Source organism: Panthera pardus, unplaced genomic scaffold (genome assembly GCF_024362965.1).
Source record: "Panthera pardus isolate Hobbes unplaced genomic scaffold, ASM2436296v1 HiC_scaffold_3, whole genome shotgun sequence".
In the NCBI taxonomy this organism is placed as follows: domain Eukaryota; kingdom Metazoa; phylum Chordata; class Mammalia; order Carnivora; family Felidae; genus Panthera; species Panthera pardus.
This window is the reverse complement of record NW_026526876.1, coordinates 53,336,509-53,358,395: the sequence shown is the minus strand read 5'-3', so window position 1 is coordinate 53,358,395 and position 21,887 is coordinate 53,336,509. Positions and strand designations below refer to the sequence as shown.

Sequence of the window (21,887 nt, the reverse complement as noted above, 5' to 3'; positions counted from 1 at the left end):
ATTCCCTTCCGCATCCCAGCTGGGCCAGCCCGGTGGCATGCAGTCCCCCACTATTCTTCTGAAATAGTGTACGTGGTGGACTCTCCCAGCCAACCCCTTCCCTAGGTCACTACTGTCAGTGAGCTGGCCCACGCCCCCAGATGCCCAATGTGGGGCTGGCCTGAAGGGGCCTGGAAGTTAGCCTGTGGGCCCTGGAGGACAAAAGGGAGTATATGATCAGAGAAGCTTCATGGCTTGGGGCAAGGAGTCTGGTCCAGAGGGCTAAGTTCAAGTCATGCTCTATCTCTTGATAGTTCTTTGGCTATGGACAAGTCAATTAACCCCCTCTGTGCCTCAGTTTCCCCATCTGCAAAACGGGGATGATAGTAACCACTTCTGAAGTCACTGTGAAGATTAAACAACACGCACGGCACATGGTAAATGCTCAGTAAATATTAGCTATAATATTGGTTATTAAAACGTAAGCTCCATGCCAGTAGTAATTTGTCAAGTGCAGTGTCTTCAACACCTAGAGCAGTGCCTGGCACATAGAAGGTGCTCGATAAAGATTTGGAAATGAGTGAATGACCCTGCCTCTGTCCTGCTCACAGACCAATAGTGGCTCCCCTTGGCCTGAGGAATAAAGACTGACCTTAGCATGGCCTTCAGGGCCTTCCTGGATCTGCCCCAAGCTGACCTTTCAGAACCTCCTATATCCTGGACATCTGCCAGCCAAGTGAGATGCCTTAGAATTGCCACTACCTTCCCTGGTTTTGCTAAAGCTTCTTCCCCTCCAAAGTTTTGCTTGGGCCATTCTTTCTGTGCAGAGTACCTTTCCGCAGCTCCTCATCTAAACCCCAGCCTTCCAGGAAGCCTTCTTGGAAAAGCCCGTCCACCCATCCCTCCGCTCTTCTCTTACTAGTCATCAGTATTGCGGTCACCCCCACCTGATGGGAGCCCTTCCAGGGCGGGGAGGGAATGAGTCACCCCTGGGTCCATAAAGAGCCTCACAGAATTGTTTACTCAGTCGCCCCATTGTTCAGGTCAAGGCCCTGGGCCCACAGCCTGGAGCCCAGAAGAAGTGGGGTATACGGCCAAGGCTACCCCAGGCTGCATGCATCACCTGCTCCCCTGATCTTCCCTCTTGACTCCTTTTTCTCATCTCAAAACATTGGAAACTGGTATTTCAACTTCTAAATTGTTGATTCCAGCCTGGAGAGGCAAGAGCTCACCAAGGTCTTCCTCAAAAGTAAGTTTACAGGGCAATTAAGTTATCACTTGCAGAATCAGGGAGACGCCTTCACTGGGCAGACCGCACCCAGTTCACCTGGCCCTGTCCGGGTCTCTAGGACCTATCTAGAGTGGACAACATGGTCCTGCTCTCCAGGGGGCCTTGGGAAGCAGCTCCCCAAATGCAGAGGCCTACAGACTACCTGGCTGATCTGGCAGTAGAAAACCCTGGCAAAGGGTCTGCTTAACATCTATATGCCAGCATGGTGTGGACAGACTCGGTCCTGCCTCAGGGAGCTCCTGGTGTGAGGGGATGCTGTTCCTGGGGTGGGGGCGGGGGAGTGCCAAGGCTGCCCAAGAGGGCCAGTGGGCATGAAATCTAGGGTGGACCTAAGAGACCTGGAACTTCCCATGCCTGTAGGGAAACCACACTTTCCTCAGATCCAAGAATCGTTTCATATCCTGCAAGGCCTTCAGGGGAATCTCAGGATCCCACGTCTGCACTGAAGAGGGCACTGAGGCCAAGGAAGGACAAGTCTTCCTGAGGCCACCCAGCAAGGTGGACCACTCAGACCTCACCCCCTCCTCCTTCCTGGCCCCACACCCCTTGGCCAAGTTTCTTACGGCCACACACATGGGTTTCCTGAGTTCCAGCAGCCAACTGGGGCCCGGGCTGAAGGCAGGAGATAAGGTCACAGCCCAGACACGACTGGCAATAATCTAAATCTAGCCACCCCTCCCACCTGCAGCTCTGGGGCCGTTGTATCCAGTGTACAGATGGAAGGCTCCAGTTCCTGTTAGAGCCCTTTCCCTAGCTCCCTTGAACAGGAACCACCCCAGACCTTCTGGGATCTTGCCTGACTTCCAAATCACTGGGCTCTCCAGGGCCCTCAGGTGTTGGCCTGCTTGGTAAGACATGCCCAACACAGTCCTGCCTCTTGCCTTGGCTCACATCCAGCAAAGGTGATGGGCAGCCCATTCACGGACACAAGAAAATCAAATGGCTCCAAAATACATGGAAAAATGCCCAACATGACTGGTAACCAGAGAAATGCAAAGTAAAACTATGAGAGGACACTTTTCCATCAGATTGGCACAGATCAAAATGTCTGGTGATGCATGGCAATGGTGCAGGGGTGACGAAACAGGCAGGTCAACAGGTGCAACTTTATGGAGAACAATTCAGCAATAGCTGTCAAAATGTAAAGCACACATGCTGTTTTGCCCAGCAACTCCACTTCTAGGAATTTATCCTTTGGCAATATTGACAAGTGTGTGAAGTGATGCGGGGACAAGAATATGCCTTGTGACATGTGACAGGAGAGGCTATGAACAATCTGAGTGCCCTCCAAAAGCCAGGTGAAGAAATACCAGAAGAGCCACATGAAACCCTGCATAGCTACTAGGAAGCCCCAGGATGCTCCACAAGGCACCATCTCCAAGAGTGATTATCACACGGAAAGCAGGGGCAGAACAGCACTCACGATCCACTGCCTTTCGTGTGAAAAAGTTCATAAGGATCCAAAGGAGTATGTACACAGCATACCTTGGGAAGGAGACACAAGACCCTAGGAATACTGGGTGGCTGGACAGGTCTGGGGAGACTTTACTGTACCTTTTAACCCTTTGAATGTTGTACTGTGTGTACATTTTTATTCAAAAAATAAACTGAAAGGATGTAGAAAGCCCCCCAAAGAAATGGAGTCCTGGGCACCTCTGGGACCTGCTGGGAAGGGCACACTCTCGAGAGGTGCTGGGCCAGGGGCCTCCTGTGCACTCCCCTGTTGGGGTTTCAGAGGACACATCTGTTCACTGGGGTTGGGAGAGGCTGTGTTCTGTGTGTATGGGGCATTCCCAGCTGGCAGACTCACAGCACTGCTGAGGCCCCATCCCCCAGCTCTGAGGAGGGAGGAGTTAGAGAAGGTAGGAGGACAGGATCCCCAGCCCCTGCTTTCCAGCCTCCCTTCCTCTCTCTACCAGCAGAATTTGCAAACTTCAGGACTTAAGCAAATGACTTCCTTGTGGTTTCCAGCACTAACGACCTTGCAGGTGCACAGACTCCTGGGGCGGGGGAAGTCACTTGTCCCTGGGGTGTTTCCCTCCACCTGTAGGTCTAGCCCACCCCACCACCCAGCTGGCCCAGATCCTGGCCCAGACTCTTCTGCTACCAGGAGGGATGGCTTGGTGCACACAAACACTCGCAAGCAACTCCAAGACGTGGATCCTATTACGGCCTCACGAAGAAACCAAGGCACAGAGAGGAAAAGTGGCTTATTCAGGATTGCACAACTGTGAATGGGGCAGAGCTAAGGTTCAAAATTCTGTCAGCCCAATCCCAGACACGAGTAGACACCACTCCAGGTTACCCAAGAGGGAAAGACCCCCCCAGTGCCCACAGAGACTGCAGAACACAGATGACTCCTCCTCAGCTGGGGCTGGTTGGAGAGAGCATGATGCGGGAAGGGGCAGCTGGCTCCCCTCTCCTAACCTGAGGACTTCCAGAGTCCCGGAATGCTTCCTGAAGAAGAAGCCAATCAGTGATCTGAGGGATCTCTAGGGCCCTGTGAGGGCTGGGGGCATTGCTGGGAGAGCTCCTGCCTAATTGACCCACCTCCTAGCACAGCCACCATCAGGGGCCCAAGGCCTGTAGAACCAGTGACTCCCTTCTACAGACAGAAAAAGGGAGGCTAGAGAGGGACAGGTACCCAGGACCGGCTCCACCAAATATTATCTGACCTTGGGCAAGTTGTCTAACCTTCTGGTGACTCAGTTACCTCCTCTGCAAAATGGGAATGACAACAGCTGTTTTCACAGAATTGTTTTGGGGAAGAAATAAGAGATGAAAAGTGCTAATAGTGCCTGGCACATAGTAAGTGCTCGGTGAACATTACCTTTTATTATTACCACTATCAAAGCACAAGGGAACCAGGGACCCCATCAGTGCCCCCCCCAACTTTTCCTACTTACCACCCCCCAAAAGCACATCCACCTCTTTGTGGACCTACACACCACATCGACATCCTTATCTATCACTTCACACAGATGCTCAGTGGACTGGTCACCCCCAAAGCCCCTCACTAGACAAAATAATATGGGGGAGAACTAAGGCTCCCTCCTTCTTAAGCAGCCTCTCCTCTCCTGGATCAATGAACACATGGGAGCCAGAGAGAAGAGGGATGTAGGCTAGGGTCACACAGGGCTTCTGGAGGCAGAACCAAGGGCTAGGTCTCCAGTTTTCCTTGGGAATCAGGACTCCCAAGCTGGAGGCCACAGGGCACAAAAGAGGCTGTGAAACCCCAGACCTGCTGCCCTGACCCCCATCCCCACCCCCACCCCAGGGTTGGGGGAAAAGTCCTGCTGCCCTGTCCTCTTGCAGCAATGACACCCTCCCTGCCAAGTCACTAATGGAGGATATTAAATAATATTTATCTCCCTAGTTCCTCCCACAGCTCAACTAAATATAGCAACTAATTTTTTTGGAAAAGGATTTCTGCTCCAGAAAGATAATATTTATATAAGAGGTGGTTTTCATAAGCCAATACAAAACCCAAAGCTCCCTTTCTGACAGCTCTTTGTAATTTTCAAGCCATCCCTGAGCAGTAAGACACTCAGGCCAGAGCACCTTCCCCTCTGGCTGGCCGGGATCCCTGAAAGGGTGAGGCCCCAAGTCCTAAAACAAAGTGGGTCCAGGTTGCACTTGGGGGGGTGGGGGTATATTTCCATCTGGATCCCCAAAATTGTGCACAGTACCCAGGGGGTGAATGAAGAGGGTGGCAAGTCCTGACTGGAAGTGACTTGAGGAGGGGACCCCTCCATCTTCCACCTGTGTGCCTGGGCCACATCTGGGTAGTACCTGGTACTTGTGCCTTTTGGCAGATGGAGAATCCCAAACTCCTTAGAAGATAAGAAGAAATGATACCACTTCCACCCAAACAGCAACAGCATAAACTCTCCCTCCCTGCCCAGCGGCAGTCAGGTGCTGCTCCCGGTCACAGTCACGGTCACGCAGGAGGGAAAGGCCTATCCTGGCAACTCCCTGAGCCAGGCCTTGAATCTGCCACCCCCAGGGAGGTAGGTCTCCCGCCTAAGCAGTTCAAAGCCCCCACCGACTCCCTCCCGCCAGCCACATCCGCCTTGGGTTGCAGAAAGAGGAAGACCTGAAGGTGGGGGTGGGGGCACCAAGGCTGCCAGCTGACAAATTGCACCTTCTGGGTGTTTATTGAGCCCTCAGGGGAGACCCTCTGGGCCAGCTGGGAGGCTGGGTCTTAGAGTCCCTGTTGGTTCCTGGTCAGCTGAGGTCGGAGAATGCCTTTGCACAATGGGGGCAGGTTGCAGTGCAGGACCGGAACCCAGCGCTGACCGCGGATGGGGGTGGATTAAAGCTTGCGGGAGTGGATGGGGTGGGGAGTGGATGTGGAAAGCCTGTAAGGTCCGGACAGATCCCTGGGCCTGGGGAAGGGGAGCCAGGGGTCAGGTCTCTAAACCCGGAACCCGCCCTGCACCCCCATGCGAAGGTGGCCGCGCAGCCCGTCCGAGTGCCCCAAGAGCATCTGCAGAAGTTTCTGGAGCCCTCGCTTCCGGCCCGCCTGCGGTAACCGAGGGTTGGAACCGGAGAGGTCCGCTCCCCTTTGCGGCGCAGGGGAGTAAACTGAAACTGCGGGTCCCCGCTTCCCTGGCCAGGCCGACGCTCTCACCGTTGGGGCCGTAGCGCTCTCGCGCGCTAGTCACCTGCTCTGGCCTCAGGCCGCCCTCGACCGTCACCGAGAAGCGGCGCAGCACGTCGGCTGCCGAGAGCAGGTGCGCCGCCTCCATGCCGCCCGCCTGGTTTTCTGCGCGGTCTGCACCGTCCAGTCCGCCGCCTCTCCGCGGGGCTACTGCGCTGGGCGCCGGGAGCTCCCGCCCAGGAGAGCGGCGCGCGAGGTCATGTCCGCGCCGGGACCTTTCCCGACGGCAGTGGCTGCGGCGGCGGCGGAGGCCCGCGCCAGGATGCAGCGCCCCGGGCTCCCTCCCCGGGGCGGGGCGGCGTGGAGCCCGCCCCCGCACTCACACCCCTTCCGGCAGCCCTAGGAGCCCGCTGCCTCCCCGCCCCGCCCCCGCAGCGCCCCGGGGCGCAGAGGCTGGGCCGCCAGCCCATTCTGCGGAAGGGGGAACTGAGGCCTCCTGCGGGGAGCGCGCCTAGCGTGTCCGGGAGGGGCCGCAGCCCCTGTCCTGAGGGCTCTGGGCGCCACCAAGGGCCGAGAGCTGCGGCGGGCTGCGGAGCACGATTCTCAGGGCTGTCCTCTTTTGAGCCTTCCTGGGTCCTGGGGGGTTGCAAAACCGAGGTGTCCATAGAATGGCTTCCTATCCCCGAACTTGAATATGCAAAGGAGGACCTTGGGTCTAGAGAGAACCCAAAAGCCTGTGAATAAGCGCAACTACTGCGGAGATTACTTGATGTTTTCTTCTTTTGATGTCTGTGCTTTCTTTATCTCTTCCAAATGGTCAGCGATGCATGGTTATTCCTCATACAACCGAACCTCTAACAATGAACCAGTGTATGAGAAAGAAAATCAGTCTCATTACCTTAGACTCACAGTCTTACCCCAGCAGGAAATGTATCTGCCAAGGTGGGGGTGGGGCTCCCTAGAGGCCTGAGGGGCTGGGGTAGAGGCCTCTGGCCAGGGTCCCAGGGAGAGTGACCCTGAGTCAGGGATGGGGAGGGACCTAGGTACCCCCACTCCAGCGCTCCCTGAGTTCCAGCCTCTCTAAGGGGTGCCAAGAGAAGGAGTTGCAGGTCAGGGAATCGAGCTGTGGGAAGGCAGAAACCACTCACCCCATCAAAATAAGGAGCAGAGAGCAGTCTACTCCAGGCACCCCCTTCAGCTTAAGAGCCATCCAGTCTCATCCATCTGCCCTCTTACGCCCCACCCCCTCCCAAGCTGGCCTCTGCTGTCTTCAGCCTCTGGGATCCACCTTGGCTGCACAAGGTCATAGATTCCAGATTGAGCCCACCCAGCCAGCTGTTCAAACCCTAAACCCTACAGTGAGTTCCTGTGCAGCCAGAAAGCCTTTCCAGATACTGCAACTGCACACACAAGCCCAAGCTTTCAGCCTGGCCCTGGTTGCTGACCCCTATCCGACCGTGTGTACCCCCCAGCTCCTGATCTCTCCCTGCCAGGATAGAATGTGGTCCTCCTCCTCTGTCTGATCTTCACTATGCCTCCTTAAGCATTGAGACACTCAGTGAGTGTATGCTTTATCTGCACTTGGACAAACAGCTGGTGGCCAAAGTGACATGGTCACAGGCATGCTGTCCAAAGGGCAGGTCTATCCTCCCCACCTCCCAGCTGCCGGGTACTGAGAACTTCGGTCCTGGCATCTGGGCCCAGCTCTTTCGAACTCTCTCACAGGATAGATGGTTGGCAGAATTTACCGCCTCTCTGGCAACAGACATGCCTACCTCACTTCACCTGAGGAGACCAGGCTGGAGCATGGGGGAAAGGTAGGTCTTCCTTAGAAGGACTTAGACACATGAGAAAAAAAGGGTGTTGCAGTCAGAAAAAAACAGCCAGTGTTGAAGGTGGGACACCTCAGCTGTCTGCCAGGGGTAGTGATTCAATCCTTCAGCATGGCTGGATCATAAGGAGCATGAGCACCAGGATTAGGAAGGTAGGTCAGAGAGACAGGGCTATGATGCTGAGAACCTTGATTGTCCATATAATGGCCTGGATTTTGGACTGAAGGCTTTTTAAGCATTAAGAGATGGAGCTTTTGAAGGGGAGAGCAGAGGCTGAAGGGACCCTGCAATCCTCCTGACAAAAAGTGAGGCAGTGTGAATCAAGACAGACAAGGCTGCAATGGACTGAACCTAGTAATGGATTAGATTCAGTGATGAGAGATAGTGAGGAGTCCCAGCTAACCCCCAAGTTTCTGGCATCAGTAGCTGGGTGGGAGAGAGGTTCAGCCTTGAGGTAAGGGAGCAGCAGATTGATGTGGGGAGAGGAATCAATGGGTATATTTGGCGCCAAGTGGGGTACCAAGGGGTATGAGGGGTCTGGGAGACTCCAGGTAGAGATGTCTTAAGGCAGCTGTGGTTTGGGGCTGAAGAGGGATACCTGGGAGGCAGCCTGAACTGTTCATGTAATCCCCCTTCCCAGCTGAGTGACCAGGGGAGGGCTCTGAGCCAGGAGTCACTCAGCCATAGGCAGGTGAACTGAGCCAATCAAAGTCTCTCTCGAAGAGTTTAAATGTTGAGCCAGAGGTTATATCCAGACCTATGACCATAGGCGCTTGGACTACAGTTAGAGGGCAGGAGTTAATATCATGTGAAGTACAGCAGTGGGAGAGCGGAGGGAAAACCAAGTCTACACAAAGCAAGACATTGAGACAAGATACCATGTGGTGTCAGAGAGAGGGAGAGAGAGGCAGAGACGGAGACTGCTTAATGGCATCCAAGTTCCTCAGAGCCTCTACCGTACTTCTGCCCTTGGCTCCCCGAGATTCCACAAGGCACAATTCTGTGCACTTTGCATAGACCTGCCTTTATTTGTCACAGTTTGAGCAGGTTTTTGTCTACTGCAGCCAAAGGGCTGTGACTAGAGTCTGGTAGGCTCGGCTTTGAATCTGGGCTCTGCTTCTTGCAGGCTGTGTGGCCTTGGGCAAGGCACTTCACCCCTCTGAACCTCACCTTGTTCATCTGTAATTATTAGGGTAAGTCAACTACTGTAACAAGGTCACTCCAAAATGTGTAAAGACTTAAGCAACATGGAAGTTTATTTCTCGGTCATGTTAAGTCTGAAGCAGGTGTTCTGCTTGGTGGAGTGGCGACACTGAGGCCCAGGTTCCTTCTGCTCTGTGATTCTGCCATCTCCAATGTGGTTCCAAGGTTACCACACTCACGTGCATCCAGTCAGCAAAAGGAGAAAGAGGAAGGAGGGTGGTGATCAGTGTATGAGGCAGTCCGGGAGGTGAGGACCTCATTTTCTCTCAAGTTCCATTGATCAGAATTCAGTCATATGGCCACATCTAACTACAGGGAGAGCTGGGAAATGTAGTCTACCTGTGCTTAGAAAGAAGTGGGGGGGGGGGGGCCTGGGTGGCTCAGTTTGTTGAGCGTCCACCTCTTGATTTCCTGTCAGGTCATGATCCCAGGGTCGTGGGATGGAGCCCTGCATCAGGCTTGCGCTGGGCCTGCAGGCTGCTTATGATTCTCTCTATCTTCCTCTGCTCCTCTCCCCCACTCGTGTGTGCTCTCTCTCTCTCTTTCTCTCAAATAAAAAATATATATATTTAAGAAAGAAGAGAAAACTAGTCTGGTGAATAGGTAGTCTTAGCCATATATGGAGATAATAATGACCCACTTCCAGGATTGATGAAACCCAGCATCCATCCTCCTTTCTTGGTTTTCTTTATGAGAATCTTCCCTGCTCCTCCCTCATTCCTTGTGGTTCCCTTAGAACTGATCCCATTTCCTAGATCTAGGGGTGGCCTTTGACTCTGTTCTAGCCAAGGAGGGGCCTATAACTCCCTGGCCATAGAGACCGATTGGTTCAGGACAAGCATGTGACCAGAAGTCGGCCAATCAGAGCCATTGACTTGGATTTTTATTAGAATATTAGGGAAAATATTGTTATTATGTCCCTAAAGTGGTGGTGAATCTGGTGCACTGTAAGTTTGGTGTTGCTGGCAGCCATATTGCCACCATGAGAGTAGAGTTTTCCTGCCATGAAATTACCACAAAGAGAAGTAGAGAGATGGAGAAAGGCAAATTTCTGATGACATCTACCTGCAATCAGTCCATCCCTAGTTGGTTTTTTTGTTTGTTTGTTTTTTGTTTTTTGTTTTTTTTCAGTTGCGTGAGTCAGTAAATTCCTTTCTTAGTAAGGGCTTCTGCCATTTGGAAATGGCCTTAAAGAGCTGCTGTGGGAACTAACTGATGGATGTTGGTAAAATATGGTGTCCAGAAATAGTACGTGCTCAATAAATGGTTCCTAGCATTACTCTTACTCTTATAGCAGTGGGATAGGGACTTGCAGGGGAGATGGAGAAGGAGCAGCCAGAAACGAAGATGAAAAACATGGGACCAACAGAGGAAGGTTTCCCAGATGTCCCTCCTCTGGGCCTTGTCCTAGAGCCTCATTGGCTGGCCTGAGGTCTGTGCCCCAGCACTCTGATTTGCCTCTTGCCTGTCACCTGAGGTGAAGAGTCACCATGTGCCAGGCCCTGTGCTAAGTTCTTTTCCCATATCATCTCATTTAATTCCCACAACAACACTGGGGTAAGTACTACACAATTATTCCCGGCTACATGGGCATATAAAGTGTATGATTACGCAGGGTCTGGTGCTTGGTTAATGCTCTGCTATCATTGTCTCGTAATTCTGCATAATTTTATCTCTGAACTTACACTTTGTAAATGAAGTCAACAGAGCATGTATGTAAGCCGAGAGGCTATGCCAAATATGCTGTCACATTCAAATATAGAGTTTGTGATGCTCTATGAGCTCAGAATTCTGGTGGACTCATGATGCATGGGAGTTCAGTGAGACTCAAACTGGGTATAAAGCAAGCGTGTTATGTCTACAACTGAGTAAGTGGGAGTGCTGACCACCCTGATAGGCCATGCTTTGCCTTTGAACCAGAACTTGCTTCAAAAGCAAAAAGAAGGCAATAGTATCCTAAGAAACACTTCCTCACTCATGATACTTCCCAGCATTTGCCAGCCACTTAAATTAGAAAGGATGCCCTATTCCATGCTGATGGTGCAGAGCCTGCATGGGATTCTCTCTCTGCTCCTCCCCTGCTCACTCTTTCTCTCAAAATGAATAAAACAACTTGAAAGAAAGAAAGAAAGAAAGAAAGAAAGAAAGAAAGAAAGAAAGAAAGAAAGAAAGAAAGAGAAAGGATGTCATAGAAGAAAGGGGAAAGAGAGGGCAACCCAGAGTTCCCTTTTCTTTTAGTATATCCTTACTCATCTGTAAGCCCAAGGGCCAGGATTCACCCATGTCAAGAAGTGAAATAAAAACAGTGAGTAAGTATTGTGCAGCATTCCCGCTGTTCTGGTCCAAACCACATATATATGCATGCACGGCAGAGTTGCACAGTGGAAGTGTGCTGGACCCACATATGCACACACCAGCTATGAAATACAATTGGTGTCATTTTAGTGATTGAACATATGAGTGAAATGCTCTTAATTTTGCCTTTAAAACTGGCATTGCACAAAATAAAGATGAATGGTACAATTCAGGCTAATAATTTAAATTTTGCATTTTCCTTTACTTAGAAGAGTAAATAGCAAATTAAAAAAAAAAAAAACCCATCATGACCAGTAAAGCAGAGATTGCAGAAGGAAAAGCTTTGTACAATGTATAATGTACAATGGCACATTCCCCCCCCTCTTTTTTTTATAAAAAATTTTTCTTAATGTTTATTTATTTTTGAGAGAGAGAGAGAGCAAGGGGCAGAGAGAGAGGGAGACACAGAATCCAAAGCAGGCTCCAGGCTGTGAGGTATCAGCACAGAGCCCGACATGGGGCTCGAACTCACAAACCACGAGATCATGACCTGAGCTGAAGTTGGATGCTTAACCAACTGAGCCACCTAGGCGCCCCTTCACCCTCTTTTTTAGAGAGGGGCTCCACATTTCATTTTGCACTGGCCCTACAAATTATGTTGCCAGCCCTGTTCTCATTTCCTAGACAAAGAGATGCTCTGAGGGCCTAGGGGACTTGCCCAAGGGCACACAGCTGGATTTCAAACCTGGGCTACTCTAACTCCAGAGCCCAGGCTCCTAAACACCCCACCAGTCTACCTACCTGGAAGCCCCTCCCAAAGCACGAGGTGAATGGAGCTTTGACCAGTGGAGAAGGGTGGTCTCCTGCCTGCTCTATTCTTCCTGCCTCCCACTTTATTATCACTGCCTGAGCTCAAGCCCCACCTTCTCTCTCAAGCTTCCTCCCTGGTCTCCCCGCTTCCAGACCTACCTCTGCACATACAGATTGCCTGACTGAGCTGGTGGTTCCATGAGTTCATCCCTCTGCTTATGAACCTTTCTTAGCTCCCAATTACTTCAGGGTAAAGTCCAAACTCTTCAACCCAGCAATCACAGTCCTTTACCAGTTGGCATCTCTAGGTGAACTGGTCTCAAAATTCCTCAAACTGGCCTTGTGCATTCCAGCTCCACCTCTTTGTTCACGCTGTTCCCCTGGCCTGGACTGCTCTCCTAGGCTCCTCTCCCTAAAATCTCTCTCCACTTGGGAAACTCACTTCCTTAGCCACCTCAGTCCTGTGTATTTGCTCTCCTCCCTGCATACTTTTGATGGGCTCTGAATGAGGCCAGAATAAGGCCTCACTTTCTCCCTCCCTCCCTCTTTGTAAAATATTTAACAAGGACCCAGCATGTACCAGAGACAGTGCCAGGCCCTGGAGGGATGGCCCCTGTTCTCCCTGAGGTCGCTCCCTCAGTCATTAATCCCAACTAACCACACATAGAAACAGACTGTAGGGTGGCCATCAGAGTCTTGACACATGGTCAGGAGGGGGTTCTCTCAATCAGGGAGCTCAGGGAAGATCTCCCAGAGGAAGGAACAGGGGAAATCTGAAGGAACAGGGGAGGGAAAAGTGATCTGGGCTGAGGGACAGCCTGTGTAAAGTAGGCTTTTCTGTGAGGCCTTGGAGGTGCCTGCTGTCTCTGGGCCTCAGGCTCCCGTCTGTCGCATCAGTGCTGGCTGTGGGAGGGACTGAGGCAGTGCAGTCCTTTGAGAAGACAGAGAGGCCGGGGTTGCCCTGCCACTGCCCCACTTTGGTTTGTAAATGGTTTGACTGAAAATGCAAACAGCCCTAGAGACCTGGGAACCTCATTTCCTCTTCACCAGCGTCATCCAGGCCCAGCCAGCAGGTGTCCCAGGCTCCCTATGACCCTGCTGCTGAGCACCAATTCTAAGTCCACTGTCTTATCCTCCTACCTCCACCTACTTGAACAGTCCCCTCTGGAGGGGCAGGAAAGACTGGCTCCCAACTGTTCAGACCGGGAGATGCTCCTGTCTGCTATCTTCTCTCTGATGCCAAGTTCTTTTATTTTGATCTTTTGGGCTTGGGGACCCCATGTAAGCACGCCCACCAGTCCTCCTGGGCCGGAGCCCCACCTGGGCTGGAGCCACTTGTATAACCTCTCCCTTCAGCCTCTCCCTGTGCTCTAAGATGGGGACCTTCACCGTGTCATCTCCCCTCAACCTTGCCTCTAAGAGGGTATCTAGATTTCCCAGCCCACCATTCAGCCGCACTACTTCCTGCCTCCCATGGTTGCCACACGGGGGCCACATCTAGGTCATTGCACACAATAGGAAGTTTCTTGCTTCTGAATCTTTGTTTATTCAGTCGTCCCCTCTGCTTGGAACACCCGTCCATCTTTTAGTGCTGATCTCTACTAGTTCTTAAGGCTTGGAAGCCACTTCTCATCCGTGAGGCCAACAGGGCTCTGGTAGCCCACATGACCCCATCAGGCTCACAGCACCCTGGTGTCCATTGTCTGCTCTGCTCCCTGGCCTGTTGATACCCTTGAAGGCAGACGTCTGGTCTGACTCACCTTTGTTCCCAGGAGGTGTCAGGGAGGGTGTTTGCATGACAGAGTTGAGGTAGGAAAACTCCAGAACCTCTTCCTGGAACAGGAGCATACCTGGTCTTCAAGGGCATGGGAAGTGCAGGCCTGTCAGCAGCAGGACAGAGCAGGCACCCAAGGGCCCCTCAGCCTGCCCAGGACACCTGGATCGTTGCATTTTGGCCTGAGGGGCCTGGACTCCTTCCTCTGAATTTACCTCTACAAGGACACCCTGCACAGGGTGGGGGTGGGGGCTTTGGGCCAGGCTGCCAACTCCTCAGCTCCTTAAGACAACTTCCTGTCCTTGCCACCTTATCTCCCTGGCCAGGCTGAGGAGAGGAAGTTGTCCACTTTCTCCCAGTGGTGGGCAGAGACACCCCAGACCTCAGGAAATGGGGAGCATATCATGTGAGGGTATGCCTGCCTCCTTTTGCTGCTGCTACCAGATTTCTCTTCCTAAAAAAGTCATGCTAACTAACACTCTCCTGTTCAAGTGTCTTCCGTGGCTTCCTATGGTCTTTCCGCCAATAAGATCAACTCCTCAGCGGCGCCTGGGTGACCCAGTCAGTTGAGTGTCTAACTTTGCCTCAGGTTGTGATCTTGCGGCTCATGAGTTCAAGCCCCACATTGGGCCTGCTGCTGTGAGCCCAGAGCCCACTTGGGATCCTCTGTCTGCCCTTCCCCTGCTCATGCTCTTTCTCTCTCTCTCTCTCTCTCTCTCTCTCTCAGAAAGAAAGAAAGAAAGAAAGAAAGAAAGAAAGAAAGAGATCAACTCTTCAGCCTGCCAACCTTATCTTGTTTTCCTGTCCCCTCAACACCTTAAACTTAATCACATTGGTTTATTTTCTCCTTTCTTGCTCCAAGAATTCCTCTCTTTCTGCATTTGCCCATGCTGTTACCTGTTCTGGGAAACTAGCTCGTTCATCTTTACCTATCTGAACCCTCTTCACTCTTCAAATGCCTTTTCCAAGAACTCCTCCTTGACCCCTTGAGAGTCAGTGACCTTGTACCTGCTGAGTGACCTGTTTGTGTGCCCCTCCATGTTTGCCTGAATTCGCAGTTGCAGCATCCAGCTGTATCCCTCCAGAACAGGAGCTGTATCTGAATCATCTCAAGATCTCTAGAGAGTGGCCCAGTCCATGAAGGTCATTATAAAGTTGCCCTCTAGATTGAGAATCTCCTGAGGCCGAAGCTGAGTCTATGGCACTCATCATTGCATCTCAGTGTCTCGTACCTGGTTTGGTACCCACTAGACTTAAAAATGTATGGCAGTTAAATGAACAAGGTTCTAGCCAATGAAATAAGAGGTAAAAGTAATGAGGTACAAATACTGGAAAGTAAAAGAATGAATCCATGTAAAACAAAACAAGTTGAAAGTAAAAGAAAACATTCATGAGCTGTGATATTCTCACGGTGGGATGTATCAGAGTTAGCATTCCCATTGTATGGACAGGGGTTTAAGGCCCACCAGGGTCACATGGGGACTTGGGTTCCCGCCTAGCTGTATGCTTCCTTCCTTGCTCCACCGTCTGGCACAAATGCATAGTCTCTCAGCTAGTCTTTGGCAATGCCTATCAGCACCTTGGCCAATGAGGCAAGAGGACCTGCCTGGCAAGGAGGGGGCTCCAGCTGTTCCAGGCCACGTCTGACCAATCTGCCTGCAGGGACTCAGCTGGTAGTGGGTTGTAAGGAGATAAAACACAAAACCCTTATTTGCCTTGTAAATTGTTATACTCAACCAGGCTCATCAGCCTGAGGCACAAACTTGTAAAGGAATTTGGGGGGCACCTGGGTGGCTCAGTCAGTTAAGCATCCGACTTCAGCTCAGGTCATGATCTCTGCAGTTCATGGATTTGAGCCCCGCATCCCCGCGTTGGGTTCTGTGCTGACAGGCTCAGAGCCTGGAGCCTGCTGCGGATTCTGTGTCTCCCTCTCTGACCTTTTCCTGCTCGTGCTCTCTCTCTCTCTGTCTCTTAAAAATAAATATTTTTAAAAAGTTAAAAAAAAAGACAAAAGGAAAGGAATTTGGAAGCTGAGACCTGCTCCCTGGTATGGGGAAAGGGCGTTGGACTTAGAGCATCTGGGGGCAAGGCTTGTCTTAGTCAGTCCCTTAATCTGGAGTCCTGGCCTTGCTACTTGTGTGCAGAGAGCAGGGACTGCTGGTTTAGCCTCTCCCAGAGGGTATCCCCAGGCCTGGGGCTGAGCTGCGGGGCTAGCCAAGTCCTCAAGCAAGGCTGGGCCCTCCTCATATCATCCTGGCCATAGGAGTCTGAAAAGGCCTCTCTCCCTCAGGACCCTGGGTCTTTGTCCCAATGGGGGTGGGACAGATGATATCTGGAGCTCACAGGAACCCTGGTGGGAACTTGCTCACACTGCCTACCCAGGACCAAAATCAGGACAAAGTGGCAGGAGACTGGGTCCTGCCCTTGGTTCCCAGGCTAGGGGCTGAGGAGAAACTTAGGTCTTTATCTGTGGGCCCCTCACTGCCTGTAGCTGTGGTTTCCATTGCACTCCCAGCCTGTCCTTTACCCTCTCAGGGCCCAGCTGTCCTGGCTTTGTCTCCTCCGTGTGCTTTTTGGGCCTCTTGTCGGCAGTGCCAGCCTCCACCCCAGTGTTCCCTGTGTGGCAACCAGCCCAGCTCCCTGGGGATATCCTGTCATTGTGGCCCCAAGCCTAGGCATTGAATCCTGCCAAGTCAGCCCCAGTACTCTGGGTTCCTTCCAGATCCCCAGATGGGGACCACAAACCCAGAGAGGTTGGGGAAGTTGGCAAAGGCACCCAGATCTCCCGTGTGGCAGAACCGGGCACCGTGCCCAAGACACCTGACGCCTGGGCTGTGGCCAGCCTCCGGGCAGACACATGGGCAAGGCCCGCTGCCCTGTCGCCAGCCCTACAGGTGACCTTGGCGTGTCCTCTACTTCTCTGGGCTCCCTCCCAGACCCAGACCAGGCCCTGCAGACTAAGGGAATCTGTGTGAATTGTGAGTGCGGTTACTTCCAAAGGGGCTGGGTATGCTGGGCATACTCTCTGGATCTCGGGCTGACCCTCTGCACAGTGAAAGTGGGAGCATGGGAGGGGAGCTTCAGCTGGGCCCCATCTCTTGACCTCTAACAACCATTCTCCATGAAAATGACCACATTTGCAAGTGGGGTTCCATTTGCGTTTAATTCCCTGAAGTCACACCTGCCTCATTTGTGCAACCAAATCAGTCCAGGCCTTCCTGGGTCTTTCATTCACAGAGCCAGCTTCTGGGGCAGAGGGAAGGATGGGATTAGCTGGGGACCTTTGCCTGGGGCCCCTCACAGCACTGTCTGCACTGGGGCGGGGATAAAAGAACTACCTAACAAGAACTGGCTCGGTGCCAGGCACTGAGCTGAGGACACCATTTAATCTTTACAAGCTGCCTTTAGAGCAGGTTCTTTTTGCTCTTCTTATAAAATTTCACAATGGGGTGAGGGTCACAAAATTGGTACCTGGGAGAGCAGGAATGTGAACCCAGGCTGTCTGGCCCCAGAGCCCAGGCTTTTAACCACTGGACTATGGACAGAAAGAAAAAGGTAGTGTGTCGCCTGCCTAAAGTCCCTAGGCAGTGTAAGGCTGGGGTCCTAACCTGGCTCTTATTCAAAGTCCCTGCTTGTGACTACTGACTACTGGCCTGGTGAAAGCCCCGAGGATGGGCCAGGGACCTCCTTGGCCTCCAACAGCACTCTCTCTGGGGTGCCTGGGATAGTAGTCACTCTTGACTGCAGAACGGAACCCACCTAAGAAGTTCACGGGCTTTAGTTTTTAATCCAAGCTCCACTGTGTGACCTTGGGCAAGTGACCTAACCTCTCTGAGCCCCAGCTTTCTCAGCTGTAAAATGGGGAAGATAGTAGTCCTAAGCCCACAGGTCATTGGGAGTGCTAAGTGAGCCAGTGTATGTGGAGTGGCCAGCCTACTCCTTCTGGACTGCAGATGCTCGGGGCCCATCTTTTCTTGCATTCACTCCCAAGGACCCAGAGCCAGCCTGGTTCTGCCCTGTTCCCCAAGACACACCCCTCCAATCCAATTGTCTGTGACCTGACCAGGAAGCTGGCCAAGGGCAATACCCACCCAGATCCTGGAGGCAAGAGGCCAACAGGCGGGAACAAAGAATTTTCCATGGCTTCATAGTTAATGAGGAACTGACTCTCTTTAGGGCCTCAATTAGTCTTTCACCCTCCTCTCCTTCCCCTAAATTTCCATCATTGGTGATATTTACATTGGAATTCTTCCCGGGACTTCAGGAACCCAGTATGGGTAAATGGAAAACAATACAGAAGAAGAGATAGGTGTATTTTTTAAAGGTAGCATTGGCAAGTTTGCATTCTTGGTTTTAAAACACACGACAAAGCAGCAAGTATCAAAACAAAATAATTTTGTATTTAAATCAATTCAATTAAGCTTCTGTCAATTGTAAGACACTGCAGAAATGCAAAGATGAAGACATGGTCCCTTCCCTCAATAGGGTCATGGCCTAGGGTGATATATACCCAAGAAGCAGGTACCTAAGGGTATACAGTAGATAAGAGCGTGCTTTCAGGAGATAGACCTGGGATTGAACCCCGCTAGTTACCAGTTATGGGATCTTGGGCAAGTTACTAAATGGCTCTGAGTCTTAGTTACACTATTTGTAAAATGGGAACTTAAAAAAGGCCCACCACAATGGACTCCTGTGAGTTTCATTGAGAAGACACATGGCATTGTTAGCTACCCCACAAAGGTGTCCCCTTTTTGCTAACAGAGCCCTGACTTTGTTTCAGGTAGCAAAGTGGCCCAGTGTAGTGCGTGAATCATGAATGGTTTAAGCCAATCACAGTGATGTCCTTCTTCTTTGCCAGATACTGGTTTTCCCAGTTCCCTGGCAGCTGAGGATGGGTACGTGACTCATTTAAGGCCAATGAGGTGTAAGGGGAAGTCGGCAGGGGGCTTCCTGAAAAAATACAGAGGATGAAGCCTTTGCTTTTCCTGCTTCCTGCCTGTGAAGAGTTGGGATGCTTGGAACTGCAGCATCCATGACCATGAGGCATCTTGCTTGAGGATGTGAAGCCCACATATTGAGGATGGCTAAGTAGTAGGATATTGGCAGGGGAGGCATTATCGAGCTATAGAACAGCCTGAGATTAACCATCTACCTTTCTTGTTTTGAGAGATGATTTTAAGAGCCCTTATATAAAGCAGTTGGGAAATCTGTTATCTGCTCCTTTCAGCTGAAGGCACCCTTTGATACAGGATCTTAGCACCAAGCTTAGCACATGGTAAGCATTCAATAAATGCTATCTGTGACCTTACAGACAAGTCACAGCATATTCCACATTCACTTACACGTGCTCTGTAGACAGAGAGGGAAAGAGGAAGGAAGGGTGTAAATGGTGTGAGTGACTCCACTTGCCTTGCCATTCAGTGGGTGAATCTGCTGTCTCCTGAGTATCTCTCAGGACCTCAGGATGTAAAGATGGCCTTGGCTGTGGGATCCACTGGAGAAACCAAGATTATTCCAGGCCTGGCAGGAAAACTAGCAGGCAGGAATCACCAATGAGTGATGGCACCTGGCTCCCCACCCCTTCTAGAAGGGTTTCAAGGGTAATTTCACTCATCTTCAGTTTTTACCTTATGCTCCAACTTCGGAATGGTGGCCTTGTTTTTGAGTCAGAACTGATGGAGGTGCCTGTTACCCCAGCGGATGGAACAGCTGGAGAGAAGCCAGCAGACCTAGGAGCTGACTCCTTCTCCAGAGGTTTCCCAGGGAGAACAAAGAAAGGAAGAGGGAGAAAGACAGCTCACTTAGAACCTAAGTGATTAATTACAGTCTTAATTTATGAATGAATGCTGTACCCCACAACAGGCCTACCTGGGACTTTATGTGACATCCCAGTTTACACGGGATTTGGAGTGAAACAATTTGACATCTCAAGAGCTGGACTCCTTTCACATGAAATTTCTGTGACGATGGGGACGGTCTGGGACTTGTGATAATGGGTGGTACCCAAGTAAGATAAATCCCATTTGGTATCTTGGCCCCCAAACCTTTCTGGCTAGCTCCCTGGGTTGTAAATACTACAAACTGGGTTTTTTATTTCTATTTATTTTATTTATTTTTTAAATGTGTATTTATTTGTGGCTGTGTGTGTGTATGAGAGAGAGAGAGTGCACACGCGCACACGGGGGAGGGGCAGAGAGTCAGGGAGGAAAGAGTATTGGAAGCAGGCTTTATGCTGACAGCAGAGAGTCCGATGAGCCGCTCAAACTCACGAACTGTGAGCTCATGACCTGAGCAGAAATTGGACACTTAACCGACTGAGTCACCCATGTGCCCCAGGTTTTTATTTTTATTATTATTTTTTTAAACAGGAGGTGGTGCAGTGTAGAGGTTAAAAACACAGATTCTAGGGGCACCTGGGTAGCTCAGTAGGTTAAGCCTCCACTCTTGATTTTGGCTCAGGTCATTATCTCACTGTTCCTGAGATCAAGCCCTGTGTTGGGCTCTGTGCTGTTAGCTTGGAGCCTGCTTGGGACTCTCTCTCTCCCCCTCTCTCTGCCCTTTCTCTGCCTGTGCTCTCCTTCTCAATCTCTCTCTCAAAATAAATAAACATTTAAAAAAATCCACAGGCTCTGCTCTCTGTTTTTCTGTCTGAGAAATGGGAATAATACTAGAAAACCATCTCAGCTGGTGTTATGTAGCTCTGTGAAGTGAGGTGTCAGCCCTGAGCATAGGGCCCAGCATAAAGAACTGCACCAGGGGCCCCTGCAGGGTTCAGTCGGTTAAACGTCTGACTTTGGTTCAGTTCATGGTCTCGCAGTTCATGGGTTCGAGCCCTTCATCGGGCTTTGTGCTGACAACTCAGAGCCTGGACCCTGTTTGAATTCTGTGTCTCCTCCCCATGTCTGCCCCTCGCCCACTCGCACTCTGTCTCTCTCTCAAAAATAAATAAACGTTAAAAAATTTTTTTCAATTAAGAAAATAAAGAACTGCTCCAGATGTCTTAAGTGTTAGTGGTGTTGCCCTGCCATCATGCAGGAAAAGGCACTTTGAGCACAGATAAAGAAGGATGTCCTAGGCACCACACCTTCTCTGCAAGGTGTGCTGATGAATCGCTGCCTTAGGGAGGAGGGAAGGAGGCTGTGGCTCTGTCCTTGCCCCATAAATGACAAAACTGTACAACCCGGGATATCTGACCTGGAAAGAGCCTCTGAGTCATCTCTGCCCACCTCTGCCTTGCACAGGTGAGACATGAAGCCTGGAAAGGTCAGGGACTTTCCCAAGGTGAAATAGTGAGGCCAGGCAAAGGGGAAAGGAATCCAAGTATTGAAGAAAACAGGTAATGTTATCAGCAAGAAGATAAATGAGGGCAAATGAAAACAATGCACTTTGTGTGATGACGTTTTTGTTTTTGTTTTTGTTTTTTTTTGTCATAAATACCAAGAGAACAGCCACAGAACGGGAAGCACATGGGGTGGCAGCAGTTACACACTTTTGCTCACATATGGCAGTGTTGGGATCTGGCACCAGCTTGACCAGTGCCCATACTGGAGGGACAGCCCATACCCTCAGATGCATATGTTGCATGTGGTTATTGGGGGAAGTAGAGAATCTCCCTTGCAATAAAAATGCAATGTAAATCTATTCGTGCAGCTTGAACTGGTGACAGACACTCCCCCTTTGGACTGGATGCCCGATCGGGCCCAGAGTCTTCTCAAACAGCCAAGGCTCCCAGAGTTCTGTGGCCAGAGGTTATGCTAGACCATCCCACACTGTCCCACCCTCTTGAGGCTGACCAGATTCCTCCAGCTCTGCCCTCCGGGAGAACATGTTAATTTGCGTGAGTTAACGATGGGAATGAGGCAGATACCTTGTGCCCCTAACAACTTACCTGAGACCCCTGCCCTGTCCCTAGTTCCCTGACTCCCCTTAATTGTGCAGCCTGAGAGTGCACAGTTCGTACCTCTTCAGCAGGCTGAGGGGAGCTGGGGCCAGCCAGAGCCCTCCAAGCTGGTGGAGTCTTGAGTTGGTCCTGAACCACCTCCACCTGAGCACCCCCGACCCTGCCCAGGGCAGAAGGACACCTCCCCATAAAAATCTTTC

The 21,887-nt window shown here is 51.3% G+C and overlaps 1 protein-coding gene across 4 annotated transcripts in view; it reads right to left on the bottom strand.

Annotated features, from left to right (window-relative positions):
- Positions 1 to 6,225, bottom strand: part of ATP2A3 (ATPase sarcoplasmic/endoplasmic reticulum Ca2+ transporting 3) — a 34,590-nt gene extending 28,365 nt beyond the window's left edge. For 2 of the 4 annotated variants that reach the window (XM_019429556.2, XM_019429557.2), the window contains exon 1: positions 5,904 to 6,223. In XM_019429556.2, the coding sequence (XP_019285101.2) occupies positions 5,904 to 6,021 (118 nt within the window). In that variant the 5' untranslated portion in view covers positions 6,022 to 6,223. Of the gene's footprint in view, positions 1 to 5,903 lie in introns of all 4 variants that reach the window. The other 2 variants (XM_019429560.2, XM_019429561.2) reach the window with 2 other exon arrangements.
- Between the last annotated feature and the right edge of the window lie 15,662 nt (positions 6,226 to 21,887).